The sequence below is a fragment of the Ixodes scapularis genome, unplaced genomic scaffold (genome assembly GCF_016920785.2).
Source record: "Ixodes scapularis isolate PalLabHiFi unplaced genomic scaffold, ASM1692078v2 PGA_scaffold0__279_contigs__length_252992795, whole genome shotgun sequence".
In the NCBI taxonomy this organism is placed as follows: Eukaryota; Metazoa; Arthropoda; class Arachnida; order Ixodida; family Ixodidae; genus Ixodes; species Ixodes scapularis.
In genome coordinates, this window is record NW_024609835.1 from 174,222,928 (window position 1) to 174,241,743 (window position 18,816).

The following is an 18,816-nucleotide window of genomic DNA, read 5'->3' on the forward strand; positions in this document are numbered from 1 at the left end:
CACAGGTAGACCATGAAAACGGCGCTAAGGTCAGAGCACCTTCGAGTACTCAATTAGCGCAGCATTGTATATGTGCAAACAGGCCTTTATGGTAATAGTGTAGCACTCACTTAAATCCTGACAGAACCTTTAAATCCTTAATGTCTGGTCGTGGACCTCAGACATTCCGTTTTTAGATAAGCTGGAACATATAAACCAGAGTATGAAAGGGAGAACTGACCACATACACTGATGTGTATCTGTTCAATTCTTCCATTGAAGTGCGTGTTCATACCTCCAGACTGGCCCTGTTGATCGTGCAATTAACTCACTTGCTAGACTTAGCCATTTTTTTAACACTTTGTCAATAAAAAAATTTTAACCTCCAAAATTCTCAATTTGGACCACTGGATTACTCAATCAAAAGACAACCCCCATTCCATACAAAAAAAAATACAGAAGGTGAGCAAAAGGTATGCTAAGCTACCTCTTTCCTGCACTACTATGCTTACGCTGAATTCACAAACCTCACTCCACTTGAGGCGCCCCTCCACTTCCTCAAAGAAGGCGCGAGGGCCGGCGCTGGCCAATCGCGAAGACAAATAAGCAACCTAGGCTGCTTATCCGTCTACGCAATTGGCCAGCGCCGGCGGCCCTCGTGCCTTCCTTCAGGAAGTAGTGGAGGGGCGCCTTAATTGAAGTAAGGTTCGTGAATTCGGCGGTTGCTTTACTTTTCCAGAGAGAAGGATCACCAAAGTTGAGTAAACGTGCATGAAAAGTTAATCTAACAGATTCTTAGTGGTTAAACCCTTTCCCATTGGTATCCATCCTATGGCCAGCAACATTTCCCCCATGGCATAAGAGATGTCAAAAGCAAGCCAAAAAGCTGAAACTTTCTCCACTCGCTAGTCAAAGCGATAAAGTCCTAGTTCATACAGCAAAGTTTACTTTGATGAGCACGAAGAGAAATTCCCCGGTGTTAATCTGTGTGTAAAGCCAGTGCATTCGTATCTCAGGTATGTCCTTTAAAAGCACCGCAGTGTTTATAATATTCGGAGCAAAATATTCCGCCACCATCCCGCGTATTTCGGCCGTCTCGGAATGGCTAGGCTGGCAAGACTTCGATAAACGATGAGATGCAGCAAACTATCAACTCCACGTTCGTCACCAGTCTTTCTTATCATTTTGTAAGAAACACCGGTGGCGGGCGTTGCAGTAAATCGCAAATTGTCGAGCAATTAAACAACTTCAAAGTGTTCCGTCAAAGTGAACGAGTCCGACCTTTCATCTACTTTCATTTCCTGCTCTTCCGCCACCCTCACTCTCATTCTTTCTTCAGGGATCACTGATGAGAGTGTTCGCGATTCTCCGCTCTCCACCCCCATTTTTGCCGCCTGCTATCGTATTGGCCATGTTCCGAACTTTGCCCGAGGGAATGTGGCTCACCCTGCAGTTGTAGAGGACCTGCCCGAAGCGGGTGTAGACGAGGGAGCGGTCGTCCTGGTGCCTGAGCTCGTGGATGACGTTGGTGTCGTTGAGGAACAGGTTCTCCAGGCAGCCCGAAAAGTTGGCCGCCACTTTGATGCCCTCCTGGTTGAAATTGGGCAGGCCCCCGATGAACAGCTGCAAGAGGAGGGCGACGGACGCCCATTCGTTTCTACCATCTGCCCTCGGGGGCCATTACGAGAGTGGAAGTTGCAACCCGATAATGAAAAAGGAGATGCTAATTAAACGATACAGGTTAACGTAAAATTATATAAAGGAGCTAAATAGTCTCCCCAATTAAAAACACCAACATTGTACCATTAAAAACATAACAAGGGTCCAAACAAATTTTAAAAACTGAAAAAAATAGAGCCCATATTATATTTTTCAGTGTATAAGTGGCGGTTTTCTTCAAAATTTTTCTTTGTGCATTTTATACAACAATGCAAGTTATATGCAGTTTTCTTTTTTTTTTTTTTTAATTTTATTTTTGCGGTGCGACGTTATATTTTGACGCGCCGTGCGCCACCTTGCATAAAGCACCATAACTACATAGCCATAGGTGGTTTTGCCCCTTCCAGGAGGCACTGCTGTTGCCACAGTCTTCTACACTTTTTATGACTGACTCGGAAAGCGAGGAATGCGAGTTTTTTTTGAAGCAGTACAATGTGGATTGGCAAGGCAGTGAGAATAAAACTTTGACAGCATTTGATCGACGTTGCCTAATTCGGCCATGGTTCCGAATACTTCTGCTTCAGTCCAGTAACACTTAAAGGTTAGTGGGCTGGCATACACGCGCTGCGGAAAATTTTCTTGCGTCTTCCTTAGTTTTCGTTTGATGAGCAGTTTCCTTCTGTTGCGCTCCAGCAGTGTTGCTACATGTAAAAGGAAGGACTGCGGATATTCAATTTTTTAGCAGTACCGAAAGAGGTCTGTAAAGATCTATTTTTCTGCCTATGTGTTGATGCTCATGTTGTATCCGTGACTTGGCCTAGGCTAGGCCTAGAGGTTCAAAGCTTGCTTAACGAGTGACCGGCACATTAATTTTTCGTTCGCTTACCATGTGTACACTGAAATAAAACAGACTACATTCTCATTTTGCACGATTTACATCCCTTTGCTGCGAAACACTCAATTGCGCCCGCCAGACAGCGCCGTGCCTTGAGCTTTTCTCGCGAGTCGAAACTTCAAAGTTGTTGCGCATCAAACAGTACCTGTGAACTAGCCGATTGTGCGAAACACCGTATTCAATATACCAGTGCGCGTAAAAAGAAAAAAATTATTTGCATGAACCATGCAAAGAGGTGAGACTTGTATATTAACTTTTCTGCAAAAACGGCTCAATATACGGAAGTGCGACTTATACGAGGGTGCGACTAATAGTCTGGAAAATACAATAATTGCTTCCGTAGATATAAAAATAAAGATTTCACTGCACATTGCTGTAGGCAATAGTAGGAATGCACCCAGTGAACTGCTCAATAGTTTTCGCGTTTACGCCACCAAACGGCAGCCTCCGACGGTGACGTCAGGGGACCCCGAAAAAAACTTGCACTCTTCCACCTTCTACACCATTAAAAACTCGAGTAAATCAGCGCCGGTGGGCGCATCCCAGCAACCGCGGCCAAGGCCTAGGATCGCCAGCCTCGGTCCCGAGAAAATCAGAAACTCCGCGGTATGCCTTTACGACGTTTTCGTCGACGCATGTGTCCGGGTGCCCCGTGCGCCCGTGGTTCCCAACGTCGCTCGCGGTTGGAATTCGTGGCCCACAGTCCGTCGCGGTGGAAGACGAACCTCGTTGTTGAGGTCCAGCTGGAAGGAGTCCCCTCGGAGGACCCGGCGCACCACGACCCGGTCCACGGAGAAGACGAGCTCCCTACGGAAGCGGGATATGTGCACGTCGTGCCAAATGTTGTCGTCCAGCAGGCTGCCGCAAGTCACCTCCGTCACCACGCCCTCGCCGCCTGTCCGTGGGAGAAAGGAGAGAGCTTTGACGCGGACCGCTTTACAGTGAAGCTGTATATGGCTAGGGTTTCATGCATTTTTGGTATCCGTGTGCAGAAACTAAATTGCATGTAAAAGTGCTCCATTGTGGAAATGCATATACGACCAGTCACCTCGATATACATTTTGATAAAGAAAAACGTTGAAACATGCAATAAAAGAGATACAACTTACAACAAGGAGCCTTCTCCTGCTCAAGTCAAGTGACGCCACTGCTTTACATATATAAGAGCAGCAGCTTTTATATATCTAAAGCACTATATGTATAGATTTAACTTTAGCAAAGAATCTCACCAAAGTTGTAATACAACCTATTAGTGTATATCATAGTGATCACAAAACAATTATCACTACCATTTCAAAATGATGTATACTGTAAACGACTTAATTTTCGCAATATTTCGTGAATCGCCTACCATTCGCGAAAAATTTATCCTACGAACAATACCGGTAAAATGTAAACACATTGGAATCTATATGGAGATCCCACCGTGTCGTGAAAATGAGAACCCGCAAATTATTCCAAAACTTCAGCTCTGACCTAAATCGCGAAATATTGAGCCCGCGAAAAATAAGTTGTTTGCAATATATACTGTAAATAAGCATTTAAAGAAGTGCTTGTTTGTGTCTTTTAGGGAAACATGTGTGGTGGTGCTCTACAGCGTTGCTGGCCAACCACCTTCATGGAGCAGAATGGCTCACAATTTTACGCACAATATATTTTTGAGGAGAGAGTGAATAAACATCTTTCAACGGTCTAGTCCGACGCATTAAAATTTTTTCGAGGAAGCGAGGTTCAGATCTGCGTAGCTACGCCACGCCGACAGAAGAAAAATTGTTGGCTAGATTTAGCACTGCAAAACGCCACCATGGGTCACGCGATTAATGCCACGATGCGTCTCATAACACGCATCGGACCATGCCAGGTCACGAAATGCCATGGTGCGACTTGGCGTTATGCGTTGTCACTGCATGCGCGACGTTATTGGTTCTTATAAAGTTGCGTTAAATGACGGTGCGATGTGACAACACGTCACATGACGAGGGGCCTGAGGTTCGTACCCAGGTCGGCACTGAAGAGCAGCTTGTTGTGGACCAGCTGAAGAGCCAGCAGGTCCCTCTGTGCCCCACGGCTGTACAGCAGCAGCCCGTCCGCCTGGTTGGTGCGGAAGCGGAGTCGCAGAGAGTCCTCCGTCGATGTGATGGGCCGCCGGCTCAGGTCCATCGACACGTAGCTCTTCCCGTCTAAGTGCAGTGGCTCCGCCTCTGAAACGCCGCAGCAATCGGATGCATCAGAAAGACCAGCACAAACCGTGAAATTGTGCACTTCTAAAACTGAGATTTTTCGTAGATGGGAGGTTGAGAGTCATGTCCGACTTCTTTTAGCGGTTGAGCTCCTGGAAAATAAAGTATCTTCATCCACTATACTGCGTCTAATCGTAGGCGGGAGTGAAGAAGGGACGAGAGCGAGACTATGACACACGCACTCGTCGAGTTAAAGCATTGGTCGAGACAACATGCTCATGCTTACAGCATTGGCTTTGCTCGCACTTATAGTGAAACAGAGTATGCTGAAGGCTTTTTCGATAAACGGCAAAAAACATCCGCCTCGCACTTAAAATAAAAAAGAAAATGCACTGTTGTTGTTCTTTTGGGTACAGGGGACGATTTGGTTAATTTTATGTAGACATGTAGCACACAAAGGGACACCGATTTTGTCACAGGAGCAGATGAGCTCTTGAATTGTGCTGGTCTGCACTTGAGACAGCAGTCTAAAATAGTTTGAAAGACATTTATCACCATCAGACGTGCGACGGAATGCAGTCGACGACAATGACGTGTCCTGGTGTACAGCAGCGTGCACTCCCTTGCGGGTGACGCACCTCGCGGGTGACGCAACTCGGTAATGGAACTCTGCCCCCTTTGGAGCAGAGTTCCACAACCGAGTTGGTCTAACAACAATGTGCATTACTAAAAAATATACTTTATAGAAAAGCAGCTGGAGGATGGCACACCGTAAATGAATAACAACAACCTCGACATAAACAGTGACTGTTTTGAGAACAGCAGCTCAGGGCATGCCAAAATGTAGAAATTAATAGTAACTAAAGGTGTGCGAATATTCACAATTTTCAATTACCAAATCGAATATTAGCCTATTTGATAAGTTAATCGAATCGAATAATAGTTTTCAAAACTTTCGAATATTTTTCGAATACCTTCTGAATACTGCAAAATCCCGTAAGAACGCCCACCCAAAATGAAGAGATAAAGGGTGAAAAACATGGGGTGGGCTATTTTCTGGGATCACACAGCAAAACTTAATCGAAAATTAATGATACAAGCACCCGTGCACCCGCTATAAACCACATGACACGGGAACTGATATTGCAGATCGCAACCGGGAATTCGCTACAAACTCCTGTGTCGCGGGAAAGGATATTGCAGGTTGTGGATGAGGGAGATTCGCATTTTGTGGTGAAATAAACATGCGGGGACCCGCTACAATCTTGCCTGTCACGGAAACCGATATCGCGCACGCAGATCGCGGAAAAAAACGCAGGAATCTGATACAAACTCGCAAGTCAAGGAAACAAAAACCACAGATCGCGAACACTGCAGATCTGCATTTCACGATGCAATATACACGCGGGAGCAATTTGTGTGTTACGGGAGCCGATGTTTTGCATACTGGTGCTGCAGAGCGAGCCATTGATGCGCGTTTCCCGCCAGACATAGCTTGACATCCAACGAGAATCAGGGGGTGGGCGATGTTTCGAAATTTTTATGTAACAGATATTTTGCCAGAAAAACGAGATGGGCGATCCCTCGGGAGAGGGCGCCTTTACGGGATTTTACAGTACCGTGTCTGCACGATTCTAACTCATCCCTGATTCTAACGCGCAGGCAGATTTAGCTTTCAGATATTCAAGAAGTAAATTCTGGCAAATTCTACCGATTTGGTAAAGTAATGAAGACTTTAAATGACAAATAGCGCTAAGACAAAGACAGACGAAGAAGTGGACAGGACAGGCGCTAACTCACAACTGACGGTTTTATATACAATGAGAAAGAAGAAGGTGAAGGAAGTGCCTGGTGTTGAAAAAAGAAGAAATAATTCTATTTCTAGCTGGGGTATTCTAAGAAAGTAGCTTGTTAGACTAATAAAACTAACAGTAGACCAAAACGAAAATATTAAAATTAAACAAAGGTAATGAATTTGAGCTATATATGATAACATTTTTGAAAGGATAGAAAATGACCTCTAGATTGTGAAAGATGAAAATAAGGTTGAAAAACTAATAAGTGATAGCTCATAAGTCACCAATCAGTGCCTTGTACAGCCTATAATCCGTTTTACACCCAATGGGCACCACAGCCAAAGCTACACCGGTGCGAGAGCGAGGACCCACCCGATGCCCCACCTCACGACCTCTTGTGTAAACGTAATCCCGAAGATTGTCATGTATAATGGCTCAAATACTGAACCTCTTTCTCAGTCAATGCCAAAGATGGTGTGGAGACGCATTTCTCTCCATTGGCTTCTATGGTCTTTGCATCAAAAATTTCCCTGATCCTCTTGTCTTGGAAACGTCTGATCACTTTTGTGTCCGAAGGCGAAGGTGTGCAGGAGCAAACTCGCACGTGCATTGCTAAATGTCCAAAAGGTGTTGACTTCAAAGTCAGAGCATGTTCTCTCAGTCGTGTATTTATGCAGCGTCCAGTGTGTTTTATATACACTTTCCCACATGTGAAGGGGATTTCATACACCACTCCGCTGTTGCAGTCAACATACCGGTGCTTGTGGTTTATGTCACACTCATAATGTTGTTGTTTGACATTTTGACATTGTTGATCTTTGGGCACATTCGTTTTAATTTATCCGGTGCCAATATTACAGCTTGGACATCAAACATAGATGCTTTCTTCTTCATGTTGTGTGAAATCTTGTGGATGTAAGGCGCCACAGCCGGAAGGAGTCTCTTCTCTTTTGATTTTTCTCTTCTGTTGTTCTTTGTCAATAATTTTTCGGCGATGTCAGTCAGAACTGAAAAGAAGTAACCCGAAGCTTTCAAACGAGTCACTTGTGATTCAAAGCTTGATTTTGCTGTGTGCTCACATGATTTGTTTAACACCATGCCCAAACAATTGGACACTATGCCTCACTTAACAAGTTTAGAATGGGATGAGTCATAGTGCAATAGCCGTTTTTTAGAACGTGAGTGGTACATCCAGCAGGTCTGGTTCTTGTTGAAAGTAATCTGCAGGTCTAAAAACTGTATGATGCCGTCCGTTGGTACCTCAATGGTAAAGTTGAGCTGACCGGCTTGTTCCAGAAATGTGGTACGCATACTGTCGATAGGAAGACTGTCACAATTATCGGGACGAATAGAGAGGAGGACCAGGTAATCGTCGACATATCAAAAGATGCAGGAGACTTGGTTGGTTGATAAAGACCTAGTAATAGCCTGATCACAATGTGACAGATAAATGTTGCATAAAACAGGTGCAATGCAGGAACCTATGCAGATTCCTCTCTTTTGTAAGTAGGAATTTTTACTGAAGAAGACTGCAGTGGAACAGAGCTAGAATCTCAAAATTTCTAAAAAGGACTCTACTGATGTTCTACAGTTGTTTTGAAAATTAACCCTCCCATTAGCGTCAATGCAATCGCTTACTGCTGCATATAGTTTATCATGGGGAATAGAATAAAAAAAATCTTCTATGTCCAGCGAAAACCCAAATCTCACACCCGTGGGATTTTCTTTTAAATGCTTGATTACCTCTTCAGAGTTGGGAATTAGAAAAGGATCACCCATTTGAGGATAGACAGATGGCGCAGAAGAAATCGAGACATGTTCCCCTGCCAGCTTCCTTCCTCAGTAACTACTACACGAAACGGGCATGCTGGCTTCTGTGTCTTGGCGGTGAAGAACATCGCTAGCTGGTCCTCTTTTGAAGTAATATAATGCGAGGTGCGTTTTAGAACACGTAATCTTAAAAAAAACTTATGTTATATTCGTGCAAATATGGTAATACCCTTCGCTTTATTCTTGATCCTTAGCTAACTTGGTTCTAATATGGTCACTGGCAGCTTAGAAAGCACAGGGTGTGGCAAACCATGCTCACGCTTCTTGCTTTCCGATTGGTTCTTCGGCATTCTTGCCCACTAATGCCGCAATCTCATTGGTTGCAGGTGGAAAACAAGAACTGGGCATGCCCTGCGTTTGTTACGCTGTCAGTGACCATAGCTTAGCTTTCCTACAAGAACAGCAGCATGAAGCACGGGGTACTGAGCGAGCCCTTAAGCTGCAACGATCACTGCAACAGCCAAGCAATAAAATAGATAACATTTCAAGGCCCAAACACATGACTACGTAAAAAGAATGAAACCATGTCTGCGCGAGACAGAGAAGTACACTTGGCAACTTCACGATCTTCCCTTTTTTTTTCTTTTTTTTTTTTGAGGAGCATAGGCAGGTTAATGTACCCGGCAGTAATACAGGCAAGTGTGATGCACAAGAAAAGCCATTTAATGGCGAAAATAAATGGATTCCCGAGTTTTACTGTGACATGTCTACTACCGAGACGTGTCTTCCTTTTAGTTGCGCATCGATCATGCCCTCAGACATTCAATTATTGGGCCCTTTTTTCGGGTGGGCTCGACATGTTTGAGTGGACGAAAAAGCGGCTGGACTATGAAAATGTCCCCATTTTTTTAGGTATTGAAATGGCTTATCAGTTCTTGCTCATCAAAATGATTTCCCCTATGCAAGAGGATGGCTAATCCAACATAAGGTGTGCGAGAAAATAAAAAAAAACTGAGTCATTTGATTTGTAGAGGTACAGCAAGTGCTGGACCAAAAGGTAGGCATGTATGCAATTCGGCCAAGTAATATGCTCAAACAGTGAAGAAGTCATTTTCTGGCCATTGGTTATTTAATACAATGATCAAGTAAATATGCAGCAGATTCTTTAGGTGTCACACTAACCAAGAAAGTCTCAAATAAAGCAACAAAAAAAGTTTTGGAAGCATTCACCGTCCAGTTTTATAGAATTGATAAGTATGCTAGTGCACTACCTCACGTGCATAGCATGAAATGCACATTATGTATGTGCAGAAGTAGTTTTTATCAATGCCGAATCATCAAATAACATACCATCGAGACCCCCTAACTGGGCGGTCCTCAGATGCGAGAGCGTCGGGCCCTTCCGGGTCCCCGAAGCCTCAGAGTCAGTCAAACCAAGCACTAAGACTTTTTTTTTTTTTTTTTTTTTGCTGGCTGTTTTACAAATTTAAATAGATCAAGCTATGCACACTGAGTGAGCAGGGTTGATTAATCTTTGTTTCAGAGCCTCAGAGTTGGTTTTTACACACATAGTTTCCTTCATTTACATTTTTGTCATTGTAATCATCCAACACCCTTCCCTCCAGAAGGGTGTTGGATGATTACAATGGTTAGCGGTTGAAAGCAAGTGCTTTTTAACCTTTTATAGTTTGCCCCTCTCCTCAAATGAAACGGAACCTGCAGATACAAGGAGAGCCATGGAATGTGACCACTCCGCTGGGACACACGAAAAAGGCATAAGCTCATCCTAGAGTTTGCATCAGCAATGCTCACACCAGCTAGCAAGAATGACAAACGGAGAACCTGGTGTCCCAGGTGCTTCTACGCCTTTGCTGCTACCAGTGTGAGGCATGGCAACAAAAGGAAAGATCCCATCTGTCTCGCGCTTGTGTCCATCCATTTCTCGGTCCCAGGAACCACACCAAAAAACCATCCCTCCAGTCCCCTTAACACTCGATAGACCTTCTTCGAAAGGCCATTGAGCAACGTGCGGTTGCCATTGATAAGTAAGGATCGGACTCCATGTGATCAGATCAAAGTCCTCGCCGAACGCCGACGCACCGCTCGTGTTCGATACAAGCTCGGAGCATATGCCCGAATGATGGTGGACTTGGATAATTGGCACATCGGCTACTAGATGGCGCACACTTTTGAAAAGCGTCCATTGAAAATGCTTTTCTCCGACAATATTATGTGCTACTCGGCCAAGAGTCTCGTTTTAATGGGATGTGACCCCCCCGAATAATCTGCACCTCTGGGATTTCCCTCCCTGAAGCTGCACACTCGACCAAGAAAAAGGGCCCTCACCGTATTCACAGCCGTAGAGCTCCAGGCGGAGGGAGATGCGGTCCCTCCACTTGGTCGGGTTGATGCGGATGTACTGGGCCACGATGGGCGGCGTGAACTTGTTGCTCATCTCCGTGTCCCCATTACGGTTGCCCATGAACAGCTGCAGGGTACACGAGGAACATTGGGAGGGGGTCACTTCCGCTCTGTGCACAAGCCTTTGTGTTCCCTGTCCCTCCCCTGCCCCTGCCCTCCCCCTTAAAAAAAAGAACACCTTTATACATTTATTTATCAGTTTTGGGGTGCCCCTAAACAGCTTGTAGACCTACAAGAGACTGCACCTTTTGTCAGGAATATGCATTCTAACGTAAATAAAAAAACACAAAACCATGAACATAAAACTTTGGGCTTGCTCTGTGCGGAAATAAAACCCCGTAACTGCGACCTCCTGACGTCTTGCAAAAGACAACAAGATGCTTGCTCAGTTTTCTTCGATACCTTGTCAACTGGAAAGACTTGCTCTTTAAAAAAAAGAATGTGCTCAGAAGCTGCATCGGGGTATTCTAAACCTAAGTTGGCAAAACCGTGCAATAAACATTCCCTTGCGAAGGTTGCCCCAACGACATTCCCAATGTATTGTTCAGTTGCCCCGACACTGTCAACATTTCCAGATAGAATAAAAAAACTGAAGAGGTGGGAGCCAAACAGCTGTAAGCCCCAAGAAAGCCCTCCCAAAATAGGAGTATTTGCCCTTCTCCTCGAAAGCACTTCCGAGTATGACACATGTTGCTTCTAAACGTCAATTAAACTCTGTCCGTGTGCGCTCTTCAGAGGCGCTCAATATTTCTAGGCATGCTGTATATCTACGAAGCTATTTTAAATCCCCGCCTCCCATTCGTGCACAAGCCAGCTACCATGCCAACTCAGACCCCGGGTTTCCGGTACAGCTAACCAAGAGGGAGACAGGCGTGCTCACCTTGCTGTTGCCTTCCCGGTCCTTGTACTCTGTGAAGTCTCCACCGTTGAAGCCGTAGTAGATCTTGTACTCCTGCACAAACTCGGGGCTGTACTGCTTGCCCATGGTCACAATGGATGTGATGCTCATCTCAGACTTGAACTCCACCGTGAGGTATTGGTCGAAGTCGGAGTTCTTGGCCGTCCAGGACGATCCACCTGGGGGACGAAAAGGGCGGGCGTTTGGTCCTCGGATGCAATGTGCAATCGAAAATCTCGCTTCAGAATATGCACGATTCAAAGAGAGTAGAAACTCTCACCAAAGACACTTTATGCGTATCTGTGGTGAGAATAAAGCCATGTAAAACAAAGGTCAGCTCGACTAAATCACTCCAAAGTCATATGCCCATACTATGCCAGAACTAACCTTTTTCAGAAGTAATTTTTCCCTAACACAATTGAACAATGGAACTGCTTGCCGTCATTGCTTGTGGAATGTACTGATGTCAACCAATTCGAACATCTATTGACTAAACTCCTTTTGTAACCCTTCCCTGCTTGGGGTATATGTAAATCAATAAATAAATAAATAAATAAATAAATAAATAAAAGTATTGCCATGATGTGATTGGTCTCAGTTATTTTGGAGCATCTTTTGAAGCACCCAAAGGTCTATTCTAGAGTCACAAAAAGTACTTTTGTAGCATAAGCACAAATTTCATTTCCGTTCGTACCAATGAGAATATCTTAAGATTTATGTTTATGTCTACTTTGCCCTCCCGATTTTGTGAAACCTTTTGATGGCATCAATAACACGGCAGGTTTAATTCCCTAGCTATAGTCGGTTACAAGTCAAGAAGGTAGGAGAAGCGCCTGATGCTTGAATACAACAGGCTTGATGTATTCAAGCCTCATGTGCCCGTTTCAAATCCCTCCGCAGTCGAAAGAAGAGTTCACTGGAAACGCCCCTTGTTCTGCTTCAATGGATAGATATTGGCTACAGAGTGATGCCAACTTTCCTCCGACCCCACTTTTTAAGAAAGTGACCTTTGTATTCATCGGAGGGGGAACTGAACCCCTGAAAGCAGCCTTTGTATCCATCGGAGGGGGGAACCTAATCCCCGAAAGTTGTATTTGTTTTCATCAGAGAGGGAAAACTCTAATCTCCCTCTCGTGGCTTTCACAATGCTAAGCCAAAGTCGAAAGATAAGGCAAATACGTACAGCAAGGCAAGACGTGTCAAAATCTCTTAAAGGTCATAGGTGTTATGTACAAATATTGTCATATACCCCCAATAGCAATGCTTCTTATATATCATTCTCTATCTTACATGCATTATAATTACTGCTTTTTGGTTAGGGGAAATACCCTATCCAGAAATCTTAAGCAGATACAAATTCTGCAAAAAAAGAAAGTTGTCTGTATTATATACCAGGGGTGGCCAAGCTGCAGCTCTTGAGCCGCATGCGGCTCTTCGCGTGTTAAAGTGTGGCGTGCGGCTCCCCCCTCCCCCCTCCCTGCCGTCCTTGGAAGTTTCGGGGTTTCAATTGCGGCTCTCAGGCCAGGTCAGCCTGGCCACCCGTGTTATATACCATACTCAGTGATGTGATTGGCCTAAGCCATTTTGGCGCACGTTTCGGAGCAACCAAAACAGTGTTTTGGAGCAGCAAATGTGGCCTTTGGAGCAACCAAAACAGTGTTTTGGAGCAGCAGAAGCGGCTTTTGGAGTATCCAAGACAGTGTTTCGGAGCAGCTAAAGTGAATTTTGGAGCAGATATTCTTAGGAAAATAAAAATATTTGTTTTAAGTGCTGTACAAACGAAGGGCACTTTGTGCTGTGTTGTGTTCTGATGTGACGTGTTGTGACGGAACTTGCTGCTTCTGTTTTTACTTGCTCAGACATCCCACAAGTGTACAGTGCTGTAGGCATTGCCAAGCAATTTCGAAAAACGCATTCCACCGTTTTACTGGTTCCCGACGTGCCAGATTTTCGTCAAAAGTAAGCAAACGTAAAACAATGAATTGCAAGCGTCCCAGCTGGTGCCTCAGCCACGCAACCATGTTCGCATGCACGTGAGGCCAACTTCGGCAGAGTTGCTGTTGGGCATGCTTCGTCGCGCGAGCGCAGACAACGGCTGTCCGATCGAAACCGAAACCATGCCCCTCAGCTCCGCTGCTAACTTATCTCCAAAATTGTACACAAAATGTAACTTTCGAGCATGCGACAAAATCAGCCCAGTGGCGCATGCTTGCCAGGCCGGCAAACAAGGTACGTACAAGCTAAACACACAAAAATAAAGAACCTGAGCGCATCGATGCAAGACATCACGAGCCAGCCTCAAAACGTTCTTGGAGCGCTTTGCGCAACGACTGAACTCAAGACAAACAAGCCCGGTGTGCGGGTTCAGCGTGCAGACATTGCCTTCTTTGCTTTAGCTCACTTCACCAACTTTATTTCACAGCAGATTTTTCACGTACCGAGGTTCCTCTCGAATGAAAGCCCACCGAGAGAAACCTAGGTAATCAATACTTTGACAGAGCAGTCTTTGAATTAAAAATGGATTTTTGTAGTAACGTATGATTTAAACAAGAACAGGAATGTTGATGAACATGCGGCGGTACTTAGTTTCATTTTAGAAAGTACCATATCTGCAGTGATGTGGCGACAACAACATTCGACGTCGCGCGACAACGGTAACTGAAAGGCAGCGACCAAATATAGTTTTCCCGCGGCCGTTGCTTCACCTCACAAAGTAACTCCTGCCGCGCAAAAACGTGGTTTCGTTTCACAGCATGACGGCATGGTACCGGCACGCTAGCGTCGGAGTGTCTGCACACATCCGCGTCTATCGCAGAAAATATAAAAAAAAAAAGAAAGAGACGAGAAACGAGACCCACAAGACCAGAGCGTGAAACGCGAGACGCCGGGAAAACCTTGCAAGACCGGGTGGACAATTGATGCACGTTACTTTGTGCCAGGCGGCCGTTTGCACCACATAACACAGGCCTGCTGAATTACGGTACTCAGTTTAGTTTCGGTTTTGAAAGGCGACCAAAACTGGTACTTTGGCGCAGGCTTGGCGCAGATTGCCCATATTTTGGCAAAATGTAGTAGGATGTAGCAGGGTTGGCCCCTTGGCGCAGTTTGGCGCAATTGGCGCAGCAATCACATCACTGCATACTGCATACAATGCTCATAAGAAACCATTGTTTAAAAATCTTTATATTGTACAGATTTCAAATTACTACAACTATAAACTTTGCATCACCTATAAAAAGTATTTTCATCACAAAGAAAACATATTCCTGTCTATTTCCCAGCTTACATTTAGAGAAACGGTTTATGATACACGCAGCGCAGATACATGGTTAAAGGGGCCCTCCGGAGCGTTCTGCGATGGTCTATTTATGGCGGTAACTAATCTACAGGCCCTAAGGATCCTAAAAATCATAAAATTAGGGTCATGCGTGGCGGATTTCCCTACTAAAATTGCTATCAAAGTCCCCGGCACGCCCCCCTTTCTGAGATGATCCCGGGAAACGGGAGGGGCATCTCTTTATGCGTCAGCCAGTAGCAAGCGAAGGATTCCGGCGTCACTGCGCGTCACCAACGCGGCCGACCGCCGACCTGCGGAGGAATCTCTCGAACACGCGCGGATCGTCGTCAAGGAACCCGGACTTTGTGCTCGGCAGTCGTCGTTTGTCGCACCGCACCGTCGCGCTGCTACTGCAATACGCAGTTGCATCCCACAGATGACAAGGAAAAGTTTGACTTGTTGACATGGAAGGATCGCAAAGCTGGCTTCGGAATCGGGATCCACGGGAAGAAGGAAAATGTGTCCCGCAAACGCACGCCTGCAGACATCCCGGGAAGCAGACGAGCCGACACATCACCCCCTAGCAACAAGCTTGCGGGGAGAAAACATAGTTCGCTTGTTTTGGAGCGATAATTGCCGACTATGTTTTCCGCACCACAATCAGTTTACGTTTTTCTCAAAATCTAATTTACAACAAGCTTAAAAAGTGTTGCATTAATAACGTTCGCATTCACCGCGAGATGCAGAATTTCCATTGGTCAAGTTTTAGCGATGGGCAGGGAATGGGGGATTGTCTTCCAAGAGAAAATAGTCCCGATATATTTCTTTTGCCATCTGCTTAATACACGGTTTTGTAATCTAAAACTTTGTATACATATTAACTTGCACCTACTAGCAATATAACAACATAAACAGACGATCGCAGAAAGCTCCGGAGGGCCCCTTTAATGCCGCATTCCAGAACAAATTATGGAAATCAGATGTTGCAAGTACTCTTCCCCGTCTTTTAAATTGTTAGAGGGAATTAAACACAGAAATTTTGTCTATGATAAATATTTGCTTTCATTTTTTGTTGAGCCTCCAATGTAATTGCATGACGTGTGGCCATTTTCATTGGTTTTATTTTTTTTTTAAATGAATATTACATATACTCTTTTTTTTGTGTGTAAACTGTTTTGTGTTTTGTCTCTACTGCTAAATTACAAATAGCGCTAAGACAAGGACAGACGAAGAAGTGGACAGGATAGGCGCTATTTGTAATTTAATTTAATCTAGCGCCTGTCCTGTCCACTTCTTCGTCTGTTCTTGTCTTAGAGCTATTTGTAATTTGTATAATAATAATTTGTAAAACTTTGTACATAACACCACTTGGGGTTCCTAGATGTCCTTCCAGAAATCGAAATATCAGAGCCTTCGCCGAGTTTAGCTGCAGAATAGATGCTTTTAAGTACTCATTTTTTCCGCGAACGGTGAATGAGTGGAACAAGTTACCCGAGGAAATTGTTAATTCTTGCAGCTCGCCAGAATTTGTAAAACGCTTAAACAACTACCTTTAATTTTATTTTTCCGCTGCTCAGTGTGTGTTATGTTTAGGAGCTGTGATTGTGATATGTAGGCCCTATTCTTTTGTTTCTTTCTTGTGTACCTTGTTGCTCTATTATATGATTGGCGTGGTTGATCTTTGTATTTATGCATTGAGCTGTATCTACATGAGAGCCCATTGTTCATTTTTTTTTAGGCACTGTCGGCTGTTGGACTGTTGTTTTCTGTATATTTGAAGTGTTTCACTCCTACCATGTCTCCAAATTGGAGTATGTAGTATTTATAAATAAATAAAAATAAATAAATAAAAATTTGTAATTTAATATGTATAACCAACTAGCCCACCAGAACATTTTGATACAACTACTGCTGCTGGGGGGAGATGGAGACCTGTCAAGTAACTGTTCTGTTGCTTTTTTTTCTCTGTTTTCCCTCTCCAAATGGAGAAAAATAAAGAATTTTGATTTGACTTGAAGCCAAGCAGCTGCAAGTAATTTATTATTGAGTTTGTCCTACATAGTGGTCTCGTTTTCCATGTCCACGAGCCAGGATCATGCAAGGGCCATTGTGGCGGCCTAGAAAACCACGACGTGGTGGAAGCTCCACCTTCTCCTCTTATTCCAGCACATGTATGGCATGCATGTCACACTTCCTCGAACCCACGGCTTCATTCCACGGTTTGACATCATATTGAGGTCCGAGTTTCCCGCAATGGGAACCGAAATCGGCAGCTTGGCCATCAAAAGCAACAGATCCCCCATCCAGCCCCTTAGCCAAAAATTTTGGAGACCCCTAAACTAGCCCAATCATCAGTACTAGTGTGAATAGACCGATCTCACCAAGCGTTCCACGCATGCGTGACGCCGCCATAACTGTAGTTCGTAGGAGGCAGACGCCAGTTCACGAGACAGCTCATGCCGCCTCGTGCTCTGCTCGCGCAGAGCTCCAGCGGGGTTGTCCCGTGTGCAGAAAGACTACAGCTCCCACGATGCATGTCGGCAGCGGTGGCGTACTCAAACTAGCTGTGAGATCGGTCTATTATCCCAATTTCAATATCTTTTACATTATATTAGCTTTTTGTAATTCAGTTCCATTTTGGGCTGCCTCTATCGTACGGAAAATCTGGCACTTTTCAAAAATATATACCTTCTGCAGTTGTTTGTTTGTCGTTTATTGTCACATTTAAGAGTTTTCTCTATTCTCCCGCTACGCATCACAGTGCTGGATAACCTGGATTCAGATCGTCCGAACATCATCTTCATGATGAAGGATGGCTTGGTTTGTGTTTTTCTTTTTTTATATATAGTAATCCAGTGTAGTTTACACCAAACCCTCTCATTTGTCAATTCTACAAATATGCTGAACCACCAAGAAAGAGGTGCTTCGTTAAAGCGAAGTGAGGCACGTTTTTTTATTCTTCGCTCTATCAAAACAGTTCAGTCACCCGAGGCTCAAAGAAGGCTGCCCGAATGCAGCGCATCCCACTTCCCACGATAAGAGACGTTGATGGTTTACCAAAATGGATGTGAATAGGAGTTTACCAGAAACTAAAAAAAAACACATAAAAAACCAAGAAAACAAACAAACAATATGTTAAACAAAACTTTTTCTCTAAGTCTTAACTCCATATCCCAATGAAAACATTACCGAGGAAGCAATCAAGTGTTAAAATACAGACAGAACACAATAAGAAGACGAAAAGCAAATCATGTGTAGCCATATTTCTCTCCTTATAAATAATTATCATTACTAATTATTGATAATTAATAAAAGACTTACTAAACTTAGTGGTCGCACAGAGATTTTTTGTGACGCTCAATCATAATGTCATGCTTGTCTCACGAGGAACAACCATTAAACCAGGGTTGTATTTTTTTTTCAAATAGATTCAATAAAATTGGAAGAAAAAAAAATTGTTGGTAAAATTTCAGAAAAACTCCCAATTTCAATGTCACAACCCCCCCCCCCCCCTTCCCTAAAAGGAAGTACACTTTACAAATAAGCTGGTCCAGAGGAGAGGCAGACACCGCTGCAATTGGATTCACCGATCCCACTGTAATGTGCAGCTAGTATAGAAGGTGTGGCGTGCTTGTCAGGGGGGGGGGGGGGGGGATATTTGCAGCGAAAATTAGCATCTGCATTGAAGGCTGCCACTTTTCATGCAGTGGTGCTAGGGGCGTGAGGTGCAGGGGTGTGTGGATGAATGGCACTGGATAGCCCCTCCTATCTGACCGCTCAAAAGAGTGGCCGAGCTCCCAGATTAGATTCAGAGGAATGGAGCGTTGAAAAGCGACCAGCCGAATATACCAAAAGGTAGAGTTAATCGGAATGATTGATTATTTCATGCGTGAGGCAAGCACAATCATTTGCCAGCCCTTCGCACTAACAGCCGTTCCAGT

General features: G+C 44.4%; 1 protein-coding gene across 1 annotated transcript in view; it reads right to left on the bottom strand.

The window, feature by feature from the left end:
• Positions 1 to 18,816, bottom strand: part of LOC8050603 (neurexin-4) — a 101,857-nt gene that overhangs the window by 80,770 nt on the left and 2,271 nt on the right. The window contains exons 3-7 of the mRNA XM_029980663.3: positions 11,581 to 11,777; positions 10,626 to 10,767; positions 4,531 to 4,734; positions 3,259 to 3,428; positions 1,426 to 1,602 (exon numbers count right to left, since the gene is read on the bottom strand). Of these exons, the coding sequence (XP_029836523.2) occupies positions 1,426 to 1,602; positions 3,259 to 3,428; positions 4,531 to 4,734; positions 10,626 to 10,767; positions 11,581 to 11,777 (890 nt within the window). The remainder of the gene's footprint in view (positions 1 to 1,425; positions 1,603 to 3,258; positions 3,429 to 4,530; positions 4,735 to 10,625; positions 10,768 to 11,580; positions 11,778 to 18,816) is intronic.